Genomic DNA, 15,436 nt, shown 5'->3' with positions numbered 1-15,436 from the left:
AAATGTAATTTTATTTTGCGTTTCTTTCCCGTAAGTTCCATGATGAAGTTTTGCCGTGATCTTTTAGCTCGACATTTGCCGCCAATAAGCGATCGCGTAACAAATCGCACACTTTAAATAGCTGAGCATCTTTAGTTGCCATTGCTTGTTGTCGGATTTCGCTTCTGGTGCTCACGATGGTTTCGATTAACTTTTTAAACGATTGATCTGTCTCACTAGTGGTTTGACTGAGCCGGGTTGATGGTTTGCTGATGGATTCCAACCCGTAAGAAAGTAGTTCTTCACGAATGTATTCCGTCACGGCAAGAACAGCTCCTACATTGGAAGCACCTATCAGCGATGAGTGGGATGAACTTTGTTCATGGCTGTTGATTAACTTTTGTACGTTAGAAGCAAGTTCCCCTAGAACTATCACTGAATTTGCGGTATTGAAATCGTTTCTTAAACACTGCATCACAGATGATCGTACTTCCGAGAGTTTAGCAAACAAACTGTCCGTACTAGCCGCATCGTACGTTGCCGGTTTTAGACCATCGATGTAGGCTTTGGTGTCATTAAAGAAACTTTCAAACTTTCGTAAAACGTTTCGCGCCGTATCCATTGCTTCTGGACCGTATTCGATAACGCTGCGATAGTGTGACAACAGGCAGAGCATACGGAATTCGTCTGCACTGTAGTCTTTCAGTAGCTCATTAATGCTTACCGTATTTTTCAGGGATTTAGACATTTTGTGCGTTTGTCCTGTGAGATGTAGCTGACCAGTGTGTATCCAGTGCGTTACCCAGTCCGTTACGTTGTGATAGCAGCAACTCTGTGTTTCTTCATTTTCATGGTGTGGAAAACGCAGATCAAGACCACCGGCATGAAAGTCGAGTGTATTGCCAAACAGATGGCTGGCTAGCGTAGAGCATTCGATATGCCATCCGGGACGACCGTCACCGAAAGCAGGAGCTACCCAATAAGGTTCACCAGGTTTTGATGCCTTCCAGAGGGCAAAATCGGACGGATGCCTTTTAAAGCCTTTGTTTTCTTCACTTGCCGGTTCGATGAGGATTTTCTGCAACTTCCCGTATCGTTCGTACTTACTGGTTTCAAAGTAAACCGAGCCATCCGTTGTGGTGTAACTAAATCCTTTCTCGATGAGCGTTTGGACAAATTGAACAATTGCTGGAATATGGTCGGTAACGCGTAGCTTGACATCAGGCAATCGGACGTTTAACTTTTTCAAATCACTCCAAAATTCATCCTCATACTTGCGGGCCAGCTGCTGCCAGTTCGTCTGTTGTTCTTGAGCTCGTACGATTATTTTATCATCAATATCCGTAATATTCATCGCAGTAACCAACGGGAGCTGGAAATGATGGCGTAAAATGCGTTGCAGAATGTCTAGCCGTACGTAACAGCTGGCGTGGCCAATGTGTGCCGAATCGTATACCGTAGGTCCACAGGTGTAGAAAGAAATATACGGTTTGCCGTGTTGAATTTGTAACGGAACCTTTTCCTTAAGTCGTCCATCGTACAGGCGCAGATCTTGGGGGAGCTTTCCAGTAGAGTATTTTCGAAGCAACCGCAGAAACATGGCACACTTTGCGAGAAAACAAAACTGCTGTAAACAGCTGTGTTTATGCTTGTGAACAGCTGATTTTGACGTCTTGCGGCGAATCGGAGGCCAATGACTCCGTTTCATTTGTTTTCTAATTACCAGTATACTACGGGGATTTATATAGGTATGGAGAAACCAAAAAGGATTATAAAATATTCAGTCGACAACGATTTAAACCACAAATAAAATATGTGGTTTTGTATCTACCTATTTATTCGATAAATTCAAATTTAAAACCATTTCCAAGGGGGAATGGTTGGCAACGCTGCCGTCAGTAAGTTGTCAATAGTTTGTTGGTTATGAAATTGTGCAAAACAAAACAATCCTTTCTGGTGTAGTTCGTATTGTGCATCGAAAATAGTACAAATTTTATACCAAAACTTGACAAAATGATGCGCTACGAGGGAAACGAAGAGCTCGCGGATAAATCCGCGTGTGCAGGTGTACGGGCAGACCTGAAAATGTGTCTTCTGCAGAGTGATTGTTGCAAGAAGGTATGGCAAAGAGTACCGGTGTTTATCCGCTGTTCTGCATTTTCTAACCGGATGTTTCATTAATTGTTTTCTAGGAGAAGAAAACTCCAAGAGAATGTTTAAACCGGACGGATGGTTCAGTGCCGAATGAATGCTTTGTGTTGAGGAATACATTTTTCGAATGCAAACGATCAATAGTAAGAACAAAATGGTTTGTACGGCGATTTTGCGATTACTAATAATGTGGCTTTCTTTCTCTTCCATCCTAACAGCTCGATAATCGACAACGGTTTCGTGGCAGGAAAGGTTACTAAACCGAACAAGAATTATTTCAGCACAGCAAAGGATTATCATATGTATGTTTATTCATTCAAAACACCCAGCAGCAAGATATAGTGTATAAAATATAGCTCTAAAGAAAGGCACGCTCCCACTTACGACCAGCTGTTTTGCGATGCATTCGAACGAACACCGGTAGAAATGCGATCCAGTTCGCCATCGAAACTTTGGCTCTTTTCATAGGATAGTTTGCTTACGCCGCTAATGCTGCTGATGGACAAATCACTGTAGCTTGCAGCTTGAGGCGGATTCGTTTTTGCCTGCTGACCATTAGTTTGTTTATTTGGGACGTGTTGATGGCCGTTACTGTGATCGACTTGTTCCTGCGAAGCGTACAGTTTCGTTTGCATTTGGAGAGTTTGTGCAGCGACAACTGGGAGCACAATTTCACCATCGGATAAACCCAATTCTGTGCTGGAGCAATCATCTAAGCTTCTGTTCGATGTTGGTTCGACCGTTTGTAACGGCTGCGTTGGTGGATTCTGAGGCACAATATCAAACGTACGCTTGTCGGATGAGCTTTGAGATTTGGAGTATGTACGGCTCATTTGATCCAACTTTTGAAGATTTTCTTCAATGCTTTTACGTAGCTCGCGTGTATCTTTGGCTAATGCATCAGAAAGCTGAGCATTACCGTTGGTTCGTGGCATGGGAATTGGTTGCTCCGTTGCTACTTCCTGAACCGGTTCTTCTTCTTGCGATGTTTGAATGCCTGTATTGGAAATTGTACCAGTACCAACATCCACCATGTGACTTTCAGCTGGGCGTCCTCGTTTCAGATACTTGAGTGGATCGAACGATCGGAAAGGGTTCTCAAATGGGGTGTCCCTTTCGGGCAGTTGAATGGGTACATTAACTTCTGGAATGATGGTGGCAACTTCGGGCTCTTTTGGAGATACCTCTACTGTCCCATTTAAAAGCTCCTGTTGATTCAATTCCAACTTTTCATCATTGTACCGGGTCCATATTTGGACTTTCTCATCAATAAGCTTCCGTTTGTCTTCACGCTGCTTACGCAAATATCGCTGGAAAGAATGATTAATCTTATCACTCTCTTTCTCCAGCTGTTCAATTGTTTGCTTTGCATTCTGAATGATAGTATTTGTTTCATCCTCGAACGTTGCCATCAGTTCTTTCTCCACATTGTGCAGTACCTGCAGTTTGCTTTCCTTCGTTTTGGCCGCCTTCAGCGATTCGAAGTAATGACTTTGCCTTTGCTCCTGGCGTTGCAGGTCGTACCGAAGCGTGGCCAATTTGTCATCCACGTTTCGTTCCTGGCGATACAGCTGGTCAAGCTTTTCATCTATTTTTCGCATAAAGTGCTGACTTTCCTCGCTTCTCGAGTCAATGTGCTGTAACACGGAGACGGCACAGTTGTCAGATTGTGGCGGAGGTAACGGGGACGTGGCCGCTCGTTTTGTGACTAGTGCTTTCGCTAGCCTTTCTTCATGTTGTAACTCGAGTTTGCTTAACTCTTTTCGGTACTTCTCTTCCATTTGTTGTTTTTCTTTGTCCAACAGTTTGGCAACTTGTTTCTGCAGTTTCGCAACATATTTTTTACCGTGTTCGGTCGATTTCAGTTCATGCAGGAACTCGGTGTAAGTTTTTCGTTTTTCTTTCCGCTTATATTCACGTTGCTCGTCCAGTTCCTTGACGTTTTCTTCTTCATCTTCAAGCTTATCCTCGGCATCTTCGTTCCGTTGGTGGCGAACAGTTTCGATTAGCTGTTCGAACATGTTCGTACACGCTTCTAACCGTTCCACAAGCTTGGACACATTTTCCGAACAAACACGCAGCGAGCGGGCTGATTGCTCGTCGTCAGGTTTCACCTTTTCGTCGCGATTCGTCTGCTGAACGTCTTTCGGATCAGTTTCGTTTGGTTGTTGCTGACTCTTTTCCAGTTCGACAATCGATTTCCCAACGGCTTTTACCCGGTGAAGGAGCTTTTCCACATTTTTGTGTAGCTTTTCCACTTCCAGTTGCTTAAACAATGTTCGGGCGGATTGTTTCCGCTTATCCAAACGCTGTAGTCGGCGCAGCTTACCTTCCTGGGTCTTTACCGCTGAGAGAATTGTCTTGAACACGATGTACAGAAGCGAACGGCTGCCATGGTCTGTGCCAAACTTTTCGTACTTTTGCACCAACCCATCGTAGTGTTCAATGCCGAGCGCTTCAAAGATTTCGCCCAACTCTGCACGATTTAACCGAAACTTGGAGGAACGGGTAAAGTCCGGTAGTGTATTTTTAAACGGAACCTCGTTGGTGAAAATGGACAGCGAAAAGTGGCAGTTCTGCGTATAGAGAAACTCTGCCACGAGCGTGTTGAGTACGAGCACCAGCGGGGAAAGCACGATTCCTTGCTGCGTTTGTAATTTAAGAGCTATTTTCTTGCCTGAAAAATTAACAACCTTATATATTCAAATGTGTCGAACTAAAAAAGCAAACAAAAATTCAGGACAGAAACGCATTTTTCTTACCCAACGCAGTGCGGCTCATTTTCTCAATTAAATTTTTCTTCATCTGCAACTGAATGTTTGTCTCGATGCCCTCCTGCTCGATCCAGTTCTTTAGCTGTGTCCTTAGCTCCCCGCTATCGATCTCGTCGATATCACCAAGCGTGCGGGAGGAATCGGGCATTGTTTAGGACACTCTTGAAACTTTACTTGACCGCACCAAATCCAACATTAAATGGTAGAAAAACTGATCACAAAACGCGGACGCGCGTCTTTCCATTTGTTTACATCGTGCGGCTAACTACCGTTGCTATGGTGACAGGTGCGCGTTGAAGGATAACGCTTTTACGTTCGGATGTGTATAACGCAGTGCATGAGGAGAAGCGAAAACAAAAAAAAAACGCCGGAGGAAAAATGGTTTTGTTTATTGTATCTTTTATGCTGCTTTATTTTCATTCGATCAACTTTTCTCTACTAGTTTGTGAGCGCTTGTACAATAATCCTTAGCTGTTTTGTTCCGTTTCTTTGATGTGTTTGTGTTATCAATTTCGGGCATATTTGCTTTTGTTTTTTCCTCCCCGAAAAGTGAAAGCGTACACATTATTGTTGGCGTAAAAACAGAAAAAAAACCTTTTTACGATAAATTTAATGCGACAAAATGGATAATAATGGGAGTTAGCAGGTGGTGCTCGGGAGCCATTTGAAGTAAATTTAATTAAAATAAAAATTTCACCACCTTTAAAATGATTTGAGATAACGTGTAATTAAAAGTACTGCCAAACGAATGGGAGCAATAGGAACAACAAGAGGAAGTAAGTTTCTTGAGCGTTGGGTGATTAAAAGAAAAAATCTTGAACCTTTCAAAGCATTACGCTTTTCTTCAAATGCCGTGTCCTTGTTCCGGATCGTGAACGAACGAACGTGTTAGTTAGCAATGGCGGTGCCAGCGACAGCAGCAACAGCATTTAGATTTAATTAACATCATTAAAATTTATCAGTATCACAGCATTGCAAGTTTTTAAAGTGTTTCTTTTTTGTTTTTGTTCATTCCCGTCTGGATGCTGAATCCTTTCCACCGTCTTTCTTGTCTGCAATCTCTTTTTGCCTCTATTGATCCATCATTACATAGCTTGTCCCAAGGGGGAACCGATGCTTGTCGGTTTTTTCTTTTGCTTTGCTATATGCTTTACAAGCGATTAGTAGAAAGTTCTTTTTTTGCGTTCTTTGAAATTAGTTTTTTTTAGTTTGCCTCGTTTCGGTTATGTTTTCATGTTTTAGCGTCGTTCCGGTGACGATTGTACCACCATTTTTGTTTTTCGCTTGACCGGGTCCGTTTGATGTTGTAATGTTTTTTTTTCAGCCAGCAGACATATGCGATCATGAGAGAAGAAAATGTGTAAAGCTACACATTTGGTTTTGTCGATCTTGTTCGAAAATAAACCCCTAACGCGCCTGTTGGTCTCGAGTGGCTTTAAATATGTACGTCGTTACAAAAGTTTTGTAAGACCGTTTCAAGAGAAGCTTACGAGCTTGCACCTGTACACTACAAGTCTGCTCTATTTCAGAAGATGGGCTAAAGATTTCGCTATTCTAAAGCACTAAAAAAAGAGAGGTGTATGGCATTTATGTATATAAGCGTATTTATATGTTGCTCTGGTTTGCTTCTCAATCGACGATGTGTTTGTTTTTCTTCGTTTCGATTATTCGCCTTTGTTTAGCAAAGTTCGGCTGATTTTGAATGACGAACCCTTCAACGCTAATAGTACGCTAACTGGTGTAGATGCGCATATACCATTCTTACAGTTTTAATATAGTTTTGCTATGGTCTAGTAAAATTGGGGAATTTGAAATCGGTTATAAAAATCTTCAATCAATAGGTTGGCTATACAACTTCATTATATCTTTCCATTAGTTTGCTACATGTGTCGATAGATGTTCGCTTCCGGTACGCTTTTAAATCTTTTCGCTCTTATTACTTTGTTAGCTTATCTAGAGACGTTTTGTGGTAACGATAAGTATATTCTTTTTTTTATTTTAGTTTTTTTCTTGTGGCAAGGATTCGCTTGTTTTCATATTACACATTCGGGAAGCATTATAAATATATTCATTCTTTTATTCTTTTTTTGTATTTCCATGTCCTTTTTTCTCCTAAACTTCTTACTTCTAATTTTGCGATAGTTTTCCTATTTACTGCATTTCTTTTAACCAAAACATAATGTCTGTTTCTCTTAGAGAAGCTTATTCTGTTGTTCGCTCTTAGCTACTTAGCACTTTTACCTTAGGTTAATAGTTTGCTAATGCAATTGTTTGTTTGACTGTATTAATTTTGTGTTTTGGTTTCGTTTATCACTGGTTTTAAACAGTGCTTTCATCAATTAATTTCCATATCTACCGTAGGTAGCACTAGCTCGATCGTGCTGTTTTACAACATCGTTAAAGCATCTTGTAGGTAGTAAGAATTGCTTAAAGAACAGATTATTATGATTTGGTTTACTCGCTGTAAGAAAGTATCGCAAAAACCATAACAATTTTGGACCGCAGCATTTTAAAACTGTTAGCTCGATTTACTCGATGCAATTGTGTCTTAAACTCTTTAAAAGTGTTTGAGCATTTATGAATGGGTAAGGTGTAAAAATGAACCACTTGTAACAAATTGGAAAGGAATTTGACGCCCTGTAGTCTACATTCGAATGTTACATAATAAATACATCATCATAAATTATCGTTCGTCTTCGTTCAGTTAAACGAATTTAAGGTTATACTTTATGTACTGTACAGCAAACTTTTTGTTTGTTTTTTGGGGGTTGCATTTGTTTCGTGCTCCGGTTATCGATTCATCGTTGTATATGGAAAAAGACGCTTATGTAAATATGAACTAATCAGCAGCATGATTGTATCCCATTACGGTCGTGTGAAACCGGTCTCATTCTCCTGGTGGTTGTTTTGATAAGTGTCGTGTGTCTCTGTTGTTTCATTTTTTTTTGTTTGGCGCATCGATAGATACTAGAGCTTATGCTAACGCTGTTATGTCATCGGTGTCTATATCAAACGGATATTAACGTCCCCCCGGGCGGCCAACGTTGGCAGTAAGTGTTCACTGTTTTATCAGCAAACGACGGTACATTTTGAATATATTCTACTGGCACGGCGTTTTTTTTTTGTTTGTTGTTTATGTGGTATTTCGTAGTGACCTTTCCACGAGCTTTTGCTTCATACATGTGTTTGTGTGTGTTTTTGTTGTTGGTATAATTTGTTCTTAAAAGCCTGAGAATAGGCAAATTATGTTACACATTGGTTCGAAGCGGTTTCGATTGCGTTGACTCGTTATCGTTATTTTGTACAGTATATTCCACAAAGCGCAAGTATATTTATGTGTGACGAGTTTTTGAAAAGTTATATCTTTCTTGCATTTCGTACTCACCGATGTGTGAGTGTGTGACTAGTGGCGCAATTTTTAAGTTTCAAATTCTATCAATTTCTAGTTTTTTGTTTGCTTTACTTAGTAAAAGTAGTTTAGTTGTTACACGCGTACAGCGTTTCGTCGCACTATCTACGCCTAATTTAATTTTCGCATTTGCTCAGCACAAGGATGAAGTTTATAATACGAGCATCATATGTGAGCTCTGGCGAGTGAATTTTACTTACCTACGTTCATGCTTACACAACCGTGTTTCTTGCCTTGGGTTTGAATTTGTTCAACAGACGCATCCGACGTTTGATTGCAGGTGTGTCAAGCAAATTAAAGACGTTCAGAACGTTTGAATTGGCCGGTACAGCCCCGTGTAGCCACATAATCGTGCCCTTAGCGCCGGTATTAACAGGGCAGCCGCGGACAGATCCTTGAGCAGGTCGGCACATTCGCACAGAAGCAGATACATCTTGTCGCCCCGGGAGGAAACACTTTTGTGCAGCGTTATTCTTCTTAGTCCGGCCGTTTTGGGAAGGTACCTTTCGAAAACGGAAATAAATATTAAAATAATTGTCTTGGTGAAAGTATTTCAAAATTTATAATACAAATTGTGAGATAAACTTAAAAATTAAGAAATTAAATTCGCAAAGCGAGTCTCAATAAATATTTTGCTTTGGATGGACGATTCTGAATTTTTATTACGACGATTTATGAATTTTTAGACAGTCGTGAAAATTAATTATATATTTTTGCAACGTCATAACTGATTTACACTGATTAACAGTAGAATATGATCTGCCTAAAACAATATTATTTCACATTGTACTGCTCAAATAATAAACAAATATTTTGTGTACATAAAGTTCACATTAGAAAAACACATTTTTGATACTACATTTAGAATGCTATTATTTTAATCATTCCAAAATCATATCCTATCTAAACATGAGCTAGTGAGTAAAAGCGAACAAAAAATTCAGCCGCTTTGCATTCATTCGTACCTGTAAATCATCCTGGCACCGGTCCAGTAGAGCCAGTTCCGCTCGAAACGTTCTCCATCATCGCCTTCGTACACCTGTACAGATGGGCAAGAGAAAGAAAAAAGGCAAGAAAAATGAATGGATGAAGTTTAGTGGCCATTTTCTCAACGGTTTCCTCACACCCCTAACCGACCGAAACCCCCCCCAACCGCAGCGTTTATTTGTGTTAATTGAAAATTTAGCAAACAAAAATACTCTGCTGCCAGGCCAATGTGCCAATGGTGCGCACGGGTGTGTAATGTTCATTCCATTGCCCGTGTCAATTTTCCACACAACCAGCAGCAAAAGTTTTGCTTCGTTGGATCGTTTATTTAATCTGATCAGCGGTGGTAAAGCACCCACTTTGGCAGCTGATGAAGAGTGAGTTATTTGCGGCCACCTCACCGATTTATACTTCTCTGCACCTTTGCTGTCGCCCCTGTAATCCTGCGGACGTGGAGCAGGACTGAGTGTCGTGTGTGAGTGTGGGAGCAAGTTTTGGATAAAATTCGACAGAAGAAGGTGAAAAATGAGGATGGGCGGAATGTTTATAGTCTACCGTGATTTACCGACTTTTGATGACTGTGGGAGAAAGTTTATGCACACGGTTACTAGCACCTCATATGCCGGTGAAAGGTCTATTGATTGTTTGCTGAGCCGATGGGCTGAGGTTTGCTTGTTTCTACTGTCGAAGTAGTTATTATTTTTGCGTTCAGTGCGATGGTGGTGCATGCTTGGTTATTATACGATCCTATTAATGGCTCATCGTCATTGCTTGGGCCGGTTTTAACGAGACGACACTCACAGCTCTGGGCTTTATTTCTCTTACAGGGTACACTTGAGTGATAATAGAGTACTATAGAGTGGACATAACGGTCAGCAGTTAATTTGTAATGTGTAAATACATAGTAGAACCCATAAAAAATTTGCAGTTTATTTTGACTTTTGGTTATATTGCATTGAGTCCATTGCCACAACCATTCTTAAAAAAGGCTTTGGAAAGAGAATTTACATAACGTTATACATTTTGGTTCAGTCAATTTTAAATTAATTTAATTTCTATTAAATTGTAAAAGAAGAATTCTATGGCCTTAATATGGCAAGTATGATAAAATAATAAGTCAAAAAGAGAAAACTTAAACTCGATTTACAACCAATTTGTATTGGGGGTTTACAAAAGTTGATTATCGGCAGGAATATTAATTTTACGTCATTGATTACTTTGAGCGAAACCATTGCATGTTCTCAAGCAAAAAAGCGACATGTTCTCAGCGTGAGAAGGCTGAGTGCGTGCTCCAGTAAACTCATGGGACAAAATGCATAACAACCTAAAAAGCATAATAATCCTTAAAATCTGGCGAGCCACCGACACCAAAGCGCAATTATCAGTCGCAGAAATACATACTCTGCATATGGTGGGATCAAAAGTGAGTCTTATATTATGAGCTGCTTCCGATTTAGGGAATTTCGGTATAAAACTCAACGAATTTTACTGAATCGCTGAATGAAAAATTGCCAGATTTTGCGATGCCAGAATGCTCGGACACAAGTTGCTGCTATTTGAAGAATTGGGGGTTTGCGAAATTCTACCTCGGCCTATTCATGGTCCCGATTTGGCACAACTATCTGACCATAACTAGCTTCGATCGATAAAAAAATTGTTTTAACGGGAATTTTTCATTTCGTTTTCCGTTAAAAATCCTTTAAATAAATACTATGTTACAATTATTTACAATAAAAATTAAACTTTTCGTATAAAACAACAATGGATATCTACATGTAACCCAAAACTGGTAATTTATAAAGGGGTTTGGAACGATCGATAAGGACGATAGATAATGGAACAAAAAAAAATAAAATTAATTTTATACTGAAATATATCATAAAGACAAACCATAACAAATGATCGAGCTTATTTAAAACTTCCTAGTGCCCTAAGGAAGAGGTACTTCGATAAATCCATCTTTAAAAAAGCATAAATTATTATTACCTTCACATTCATCCCCATCGCTTAAGGTTGGGACAAAAGATTATCAAAAGCTGTTCGATTTGTGTAAAAGGTTTAATAGGCTGTTTTCCTTTACGTTCCGAATTGCTTAAAGTACGCTGCAAAACTTTTACTGTAACCAAAGGGTGCATCGATATTGATGGATCAATTTAAGGACTTTATTTACGACAATGGTTTACTTTCCAAAAATTTCCATCCTGCTTGTTCGAGCTGCTGAAAGTGTTTGAATATTTATTCGCCCCAAAAAGCTTGTGAGAAAAGGTAATAAAACTAGACCGGCCTTTCTTGGCGTCGCGGTACGTCAAGACACGCAAACACTTAGCTACCGGACAAAAACGGGAAGCAGCATTAAAAATCTGTTCTTTCTGTTTGGACAAACAACACCTCGAGCAATTTTGTTTTCCGCTCGATGGTTACTAAACGCGACACAGCAGTGAAACGAGCATCAACATTCATTTATCACCTTGGTTGGAGTATGAAAGCTTTTTGCAAGGAAGCACAGGACAATGTGGTGCCCAACTAATGGATCGTAATCGGGATTGATTTTACGACGTTATGATGAGTGGTCATGAATGGTGTTATTAATTTTCTGTGGAAATTGCACCAGCAGATGTAAAATTTTGAAGCTTCCATTTTTAGATGTTAAAAAGTAATGGCTCAAGAAAGATTGGGAGGATGTTTGATATTTTTTAGAGTTAAAGGGACATTGCAGCACGGCCACTCGCACGACTTGAGTCCATCCAGCCGAAATTTTTGCTCTTAGTTCCTGGGATCGCCGATTGGATTAAAGGACCAGGTGTTTGCTGCTTGGATTATCGCTCCTCGAGGAAAGGTTGCTGAACGCCAGGAGATTGTTCGTAGCGGATCTAATAAATGGCCACGTTGATTCTTCTACGCTACTCTCGGCCATCAACCTTTACGTGCCTGCCCGTGCTCTCTAAGTGTGATTCTTGCTGGCGGAGGAAAATCGACGTAGTGGCTTTGGATCGTCCGACCCGTTTTTGATTATGTGCCGTAATTTTAACGATGTTTGCGATGCGTTCGAGCCAAGCATGACAAATGCGGCATTCATCGAAATCATTAACATCCAGAGCGCTACCTTGGTTTCTTAATGTATATGTTAAAAAATCCGTCAAGTACATATATGTTTGTCAATACTCTCGAGTGGGCTTTTTGACAAAGCGAGTGGGTCCGTCGATGAATAAAATATTTATTCAAGATATCAAGACTTATTTTTACCACGTAGCCGTATAGTCAGTCCTTGGTATGGGAGGACGGTCCGGATGGGATTTGATATCCGGTCCTGTCGTGTGGAACCGGCGCCGTTTATCACATACACCACCGAATACCACCCCTTCCCTCAATGAATAAAATAGTATTATTATTAATATTATTATTATAATGGAAATGTTTTATAACTAATTCATTCTGAGAGGAATGATTTCGTAGTACATGATATTTATGGATGCAACAATATGGATGCTACACAAGTTCTAAATGTTCGGCTTCTGTCTCCTGCGTATTGTAGTCTATTGTTTATGTATGTTAATTATTTTAAAAATTTCAACATTCAAAAAGATGTAACATAACCAACGTTCGACCGCTTCGATAGACGTAAAGGAATCTTAATAATGCCAGGAAAAAAGGAACTCCTTTGAAATGAATTCTTTCCCCACAATAAAGGGTTATTATCCTTTCCATTGTCAGTGAAGATGAATCCATTAGCCCTTCGAAAGTCATCCCCAAAACCGGATCGTGATGACCGGACGTGATTGGTCTGTAATTCAATTCTAAATCTACTGCTGCAACCCCTTGCGACCTGTTCACATAGGATTTTGGTTAACCGCCAACTCCACAAACAAGAGATCACAAAGAAGTCTCTTATGCTGGCTCGAAACACGACAACCCTAACGATAGTTGGTGGTCGGTGTGGTGGAGCATTATGAATTCGTAAAGGGATTCTATCGACATACCTTGTAGACACTAATGATGTATCCGGTGGATGGCGTTTGGCCCTTTTTCACGCTGCCTATCTCATTCGGGGCTAGTGCCAACGGTGGTCTACAGATGGACGCTACCTCACTGTACAGATCGAGTGTGTGGGCTGCTGTGTAGCGCGTATTTTTCGGTTCAAACTTGGACAGTGAGGCACCGCGCACACCCGTGTAGAACATGGCGGGATCGGTTTGCGTAGTGTTTATCACATAGTAAGCGATGAAGGGAAACTCAGCTGAAAAGGAAAAAAAAACCAGGAGAATGGTGAAACCAAAAAGGCATTTCGAACAAGTTTGTATCAAAAAAAAAATAACAACAACAACAACAATGCTTACCGGAACTTCGCTCCATGTTGGCGAGCAGCATTCCGCCAACGGCATTATTACCCTGCTGGACCTCGTTCAGCAACTCGGACGCAACGGCACGCTGCTTCATCAGCGGATGGGCTAGTGGGGATTCTAGTAGCGGATCGATCGGTTCCAGTGGGCTCATTAGGTGGGCTAGGATGCAGATCTTCGGATCGGACACCTCGAGCACACTGAGCGGCCCGACCTGCGATGGGTCAGCCGTTTCCGGCGTTGGAAGCTGCTGGAGAAATAGAATCGGCAAAGCACGATAAATTCGTGATAGTAATTACAGGCCGAGGTAGGTGGCAGATACGGTGAATATTAATGAGACTTTGCCAGCAGAACGACATTACGGAGGAAAAGGAGAAGTTTTTTAATTAAAATATCTTAACATCACTGTTGCGTTGCCTGGAGGGTTTAAACACTTAATGGGCTAATGAATGAACGCATTTTTATGTGAACGTCATGATTTACGTACATTCCGAGTGTAGTTGTATAGTTGAATTTTAGTGCTAAATTATACTGCAGAAGTTTTATCATGGAGTTAAAACCTACTCACATGAGTGAGTTCAGTTTATGAAGCGGTTAGTTCTTGGTTAGCAATGAGAAAGGTTTATGGATTTATTGTTTTATGTGTTAATGCTTAGCTTTCTACATTTTTGTAAGAGCACAGTATTATGCTTATAATCAAATCTTTGTACGTTTACGTATCGATATGTTCGGTAAACTAAAATTTCTGAACTTTTACTTTTTTATACAGTGCGTAACGTAACTGTAATAATGCTCGTTCTTTGAGAATAAACAAATCTGAAGAATTCGATTCTCCAAAATTAGAAACAAAAGATTTAATCAATCTTTTTTGTAAATAAAACTAAAAGAGATTTTAAAAATGCTTTAAGATACAAGTTGTGATTTCTGCGATTTTTAATGATTTTTTTATTTATGTAAAAAGGCCTGGTTGTATTCATAGTTTTTAATGATTGAAGGTTTACAAAAAAAGCAGATTTGAATGAATTCAAATCCTGAGCTCTGTTCAGGTTTTAGATTCTTCCGGGTCATATATTTATTTCACACTAACACTAAAAAACCATGTTTTGTTATATACTACTATTTCAAAATTTGTTTAAAAACATAAGTAGGACACTTCGGGTTTTGTAGATGTGTTTGTGTGAGTTTGTGAAATAATAGTTTTTTTTTTCAATTTTGATTTACTTAAAACACTTTTTGGTTTCTTTATTATTTTTATTTATTTAATACATTTTGAGAACTAATTATTTGAGAATAAAATTATTAAATTAAACATTTATACTATCCCTTTCTCTTGTCTATGTCTTAATGTTTTTCATTAATTCTTAGCCATTATTTGTTTTGTTATGTTACGCACTGTAGCAGTATCGTTGTAGTAGCACTGTATCTGTTTGTTGCTAAATTATGCAATTAAAATTTCTTGCAGTCGGGCAACTTTTAGAAAGAGAAAAAAAAATCTTATGATTTATTTTTCTTGTGCTACTCTCATATGAATATAAGGTTCTGGCAAAACTGACAAAATGTATGAAATATACATGATATGTAAAAAAACACTGTGGAATAGATTATCCCCACATGAATGCAGTCCATACACTTACCGGAATTCCTGCCGGCAGGAAGCGGTCCAGGCTGTGGACCGGAATGATAAAGCAGTCCTTATCCAGTGTAGCCAGCGAGATCGGTTCACTGCGGGAACTAACGAACCCACCGCTGCCCGGTTGTCCTCCGAAGCTTACTGCAGTTTCGGCCGCAAGTCGTTGATA

At 39.8% G+C, this 15,436-nt stretch overlaps 4 protein-coding genes across 10 annotated transcripts in view; 1 reads left to right on the top strand and 3 right to left on the bottom strand.

Annotated features, from left to right (window-relative positions):
* Positions 1-5: 5 nt before the first annotated feature.
* LOC125770184 (probable cysteine--tRNA ligase, mitochondrial) lies at positions 6-1,677 on the bottom strand. Its single transcript, XM_049439547.1, has one exon. It carries the CDS (start codon positions 1,577-1,579, stop codon positions 11-13), a length of 1,569 nt encoding a protein of 522 aa, XP_049295504.1. The 5' UTR covers positions 1,580-1,677; the 3' UTR covers positions 6-10.
* A 201-nt stretch (positions 1,678-1,878) lies between these two features.
* LOC125770295 (cytochrome c oxidase assembly factor 5) lies at positions 1,879-2,501 on the top strand. Its single transcript, XM_049439705.1, has 3 exons — positions 1,879-2,097; positions 2,172-2,273; positions 2,349-2,501. Exons 1-3 carry the CDS (start codon positions 1,993-1,995, stop codon positions 2,388-2,390), a joined length of 249 nt encoding a protein of 82 aa, XP_049295662.1. The 5' UTR covers positions 1,879-1,992; the 3' UTR covers positions 2,391-2,501.
* Positions 2,502-2,510: 9 nt separating this feature from the next.
* On the bottom strand, positions 2,511-5,052 carry LOC125769505 (oral-facial-digital syndrome 1 protein homolog). The gene is made up of 2 exons (XM_049438239.1): positions 4,893-5,052; positions 2,511-4,807 (listed from the first exon to the last, which is right to left on the bottom strand). The coding sequence occupies exons 1-2, from the start codon at positions 5,050-5,052 to the stop codon at positions 2,511-2,513; spliced, it is 2,457 nt and encodes an 818-aa protein (XP_049294196.1).
* A 222-nt stretch (positions 5,053-5,274) lies between these two features.
* Positions 5,275-15,436, bottom strand: part of LOC125770195 (uncharacterized) — a 65,978-nt gene continuing 55,816 nt past the window's right edge. For 5 of the 7 annotated variants that reach the window (XM_049439562.1, XM_049439564.1, XM_049439565.1 and 2 more), the window contains 5 exons: positions 15,272-15,408; positions 13,635-13,887; positions 13,278-13,534; positions 9,279-9,352; positions 5,275-8,816 (listed from right to left, as the gene is read on the bottom strand). In XM_049439562.1, the coding sequence (XP_049295519.1) occupies positions 8,618-8,816; positions 9,279-9,352; positions 13,278-13,534; positions 13,635-13,887; positions 15,272-15,408 (920 nt within the window). In that variant the 3' untranslated portion in view covers positions 5,275-8,617. The remainder of the gene's footprint in view (positions 8,817-9,278; positions 9,353-13,277; positions 13,535-13,634; positions 13,888-15,271; positions 15,409-15,436) is intronic. The other 2 variants (XM_049439563.1, XM_049439568.1) reach the window with 1 other exon arrangement.

This window comes from Anopheles funestus, chromosome 3RL (genome assembly GCF_943734845.2).
Source record: "Anopheles funestus chromosome 3RL, idAnoFuneDA-416_04, whole genome shotgun sequence".
Taxonomy (NCBI): domain Eukaryota; kingdom Metazoa; phylum Arthropoda; class Insecta; order Diptera; family Culicidae; genus Anopheles; species Anopheles funestus.
Note: the sequence above shows the minus strand (reverse complement) of the source record. Positions and strands in the feature narration are given on the sequence as shown.

Excerpts from the sequence above, each read along its gene's own strand:
- LOC125769505 (XM_049438239.1), bottom strand. The coding sequence starts at position 5,052 with ATGCCCGATTCCTCCCGCACGCTTGGTGATATCGACGAGATCGATAGC. Across the intron at positions 4,808-4,892 it reads AATGAGCCGCACTGCGTTGG|GCAAGAAAATAGCTCTTAAA; the intron begins GTAAGAAAAATG and ends TTAATTTTTCAG.
- LOC125770184 (XM_049439547.1), bottom strand. The coding sequence starts at position 1,579 with ATGTTTCTGCGGTTGCTTCGAAAATACTCTACTGGAAAGCTCCCCCAA.
- LOC125770295 (XM_049439705.1), top strand. The coding sequence starts at position 1,993 with ATGATGCGCTACGAGGGAAACGAAGAGCTCGCGGATAAATCCGCGTGT. Across the intron at positions 2,098-2,171 it reads AGAGTGATTGTTGCAAGAAG|GAGAAGAAAACTCCAAGAGA; the intron begins GTATGGCAAAGA and ends ATTGTTTTCTAG. Across the intron at positions 2,274-2,348 it reads TCGAATGCAAACGATCAATA|CTCGATAATCGACAACGGTT; the intron begins GTAAGAACAAAA and ends CCATCCTAACAG.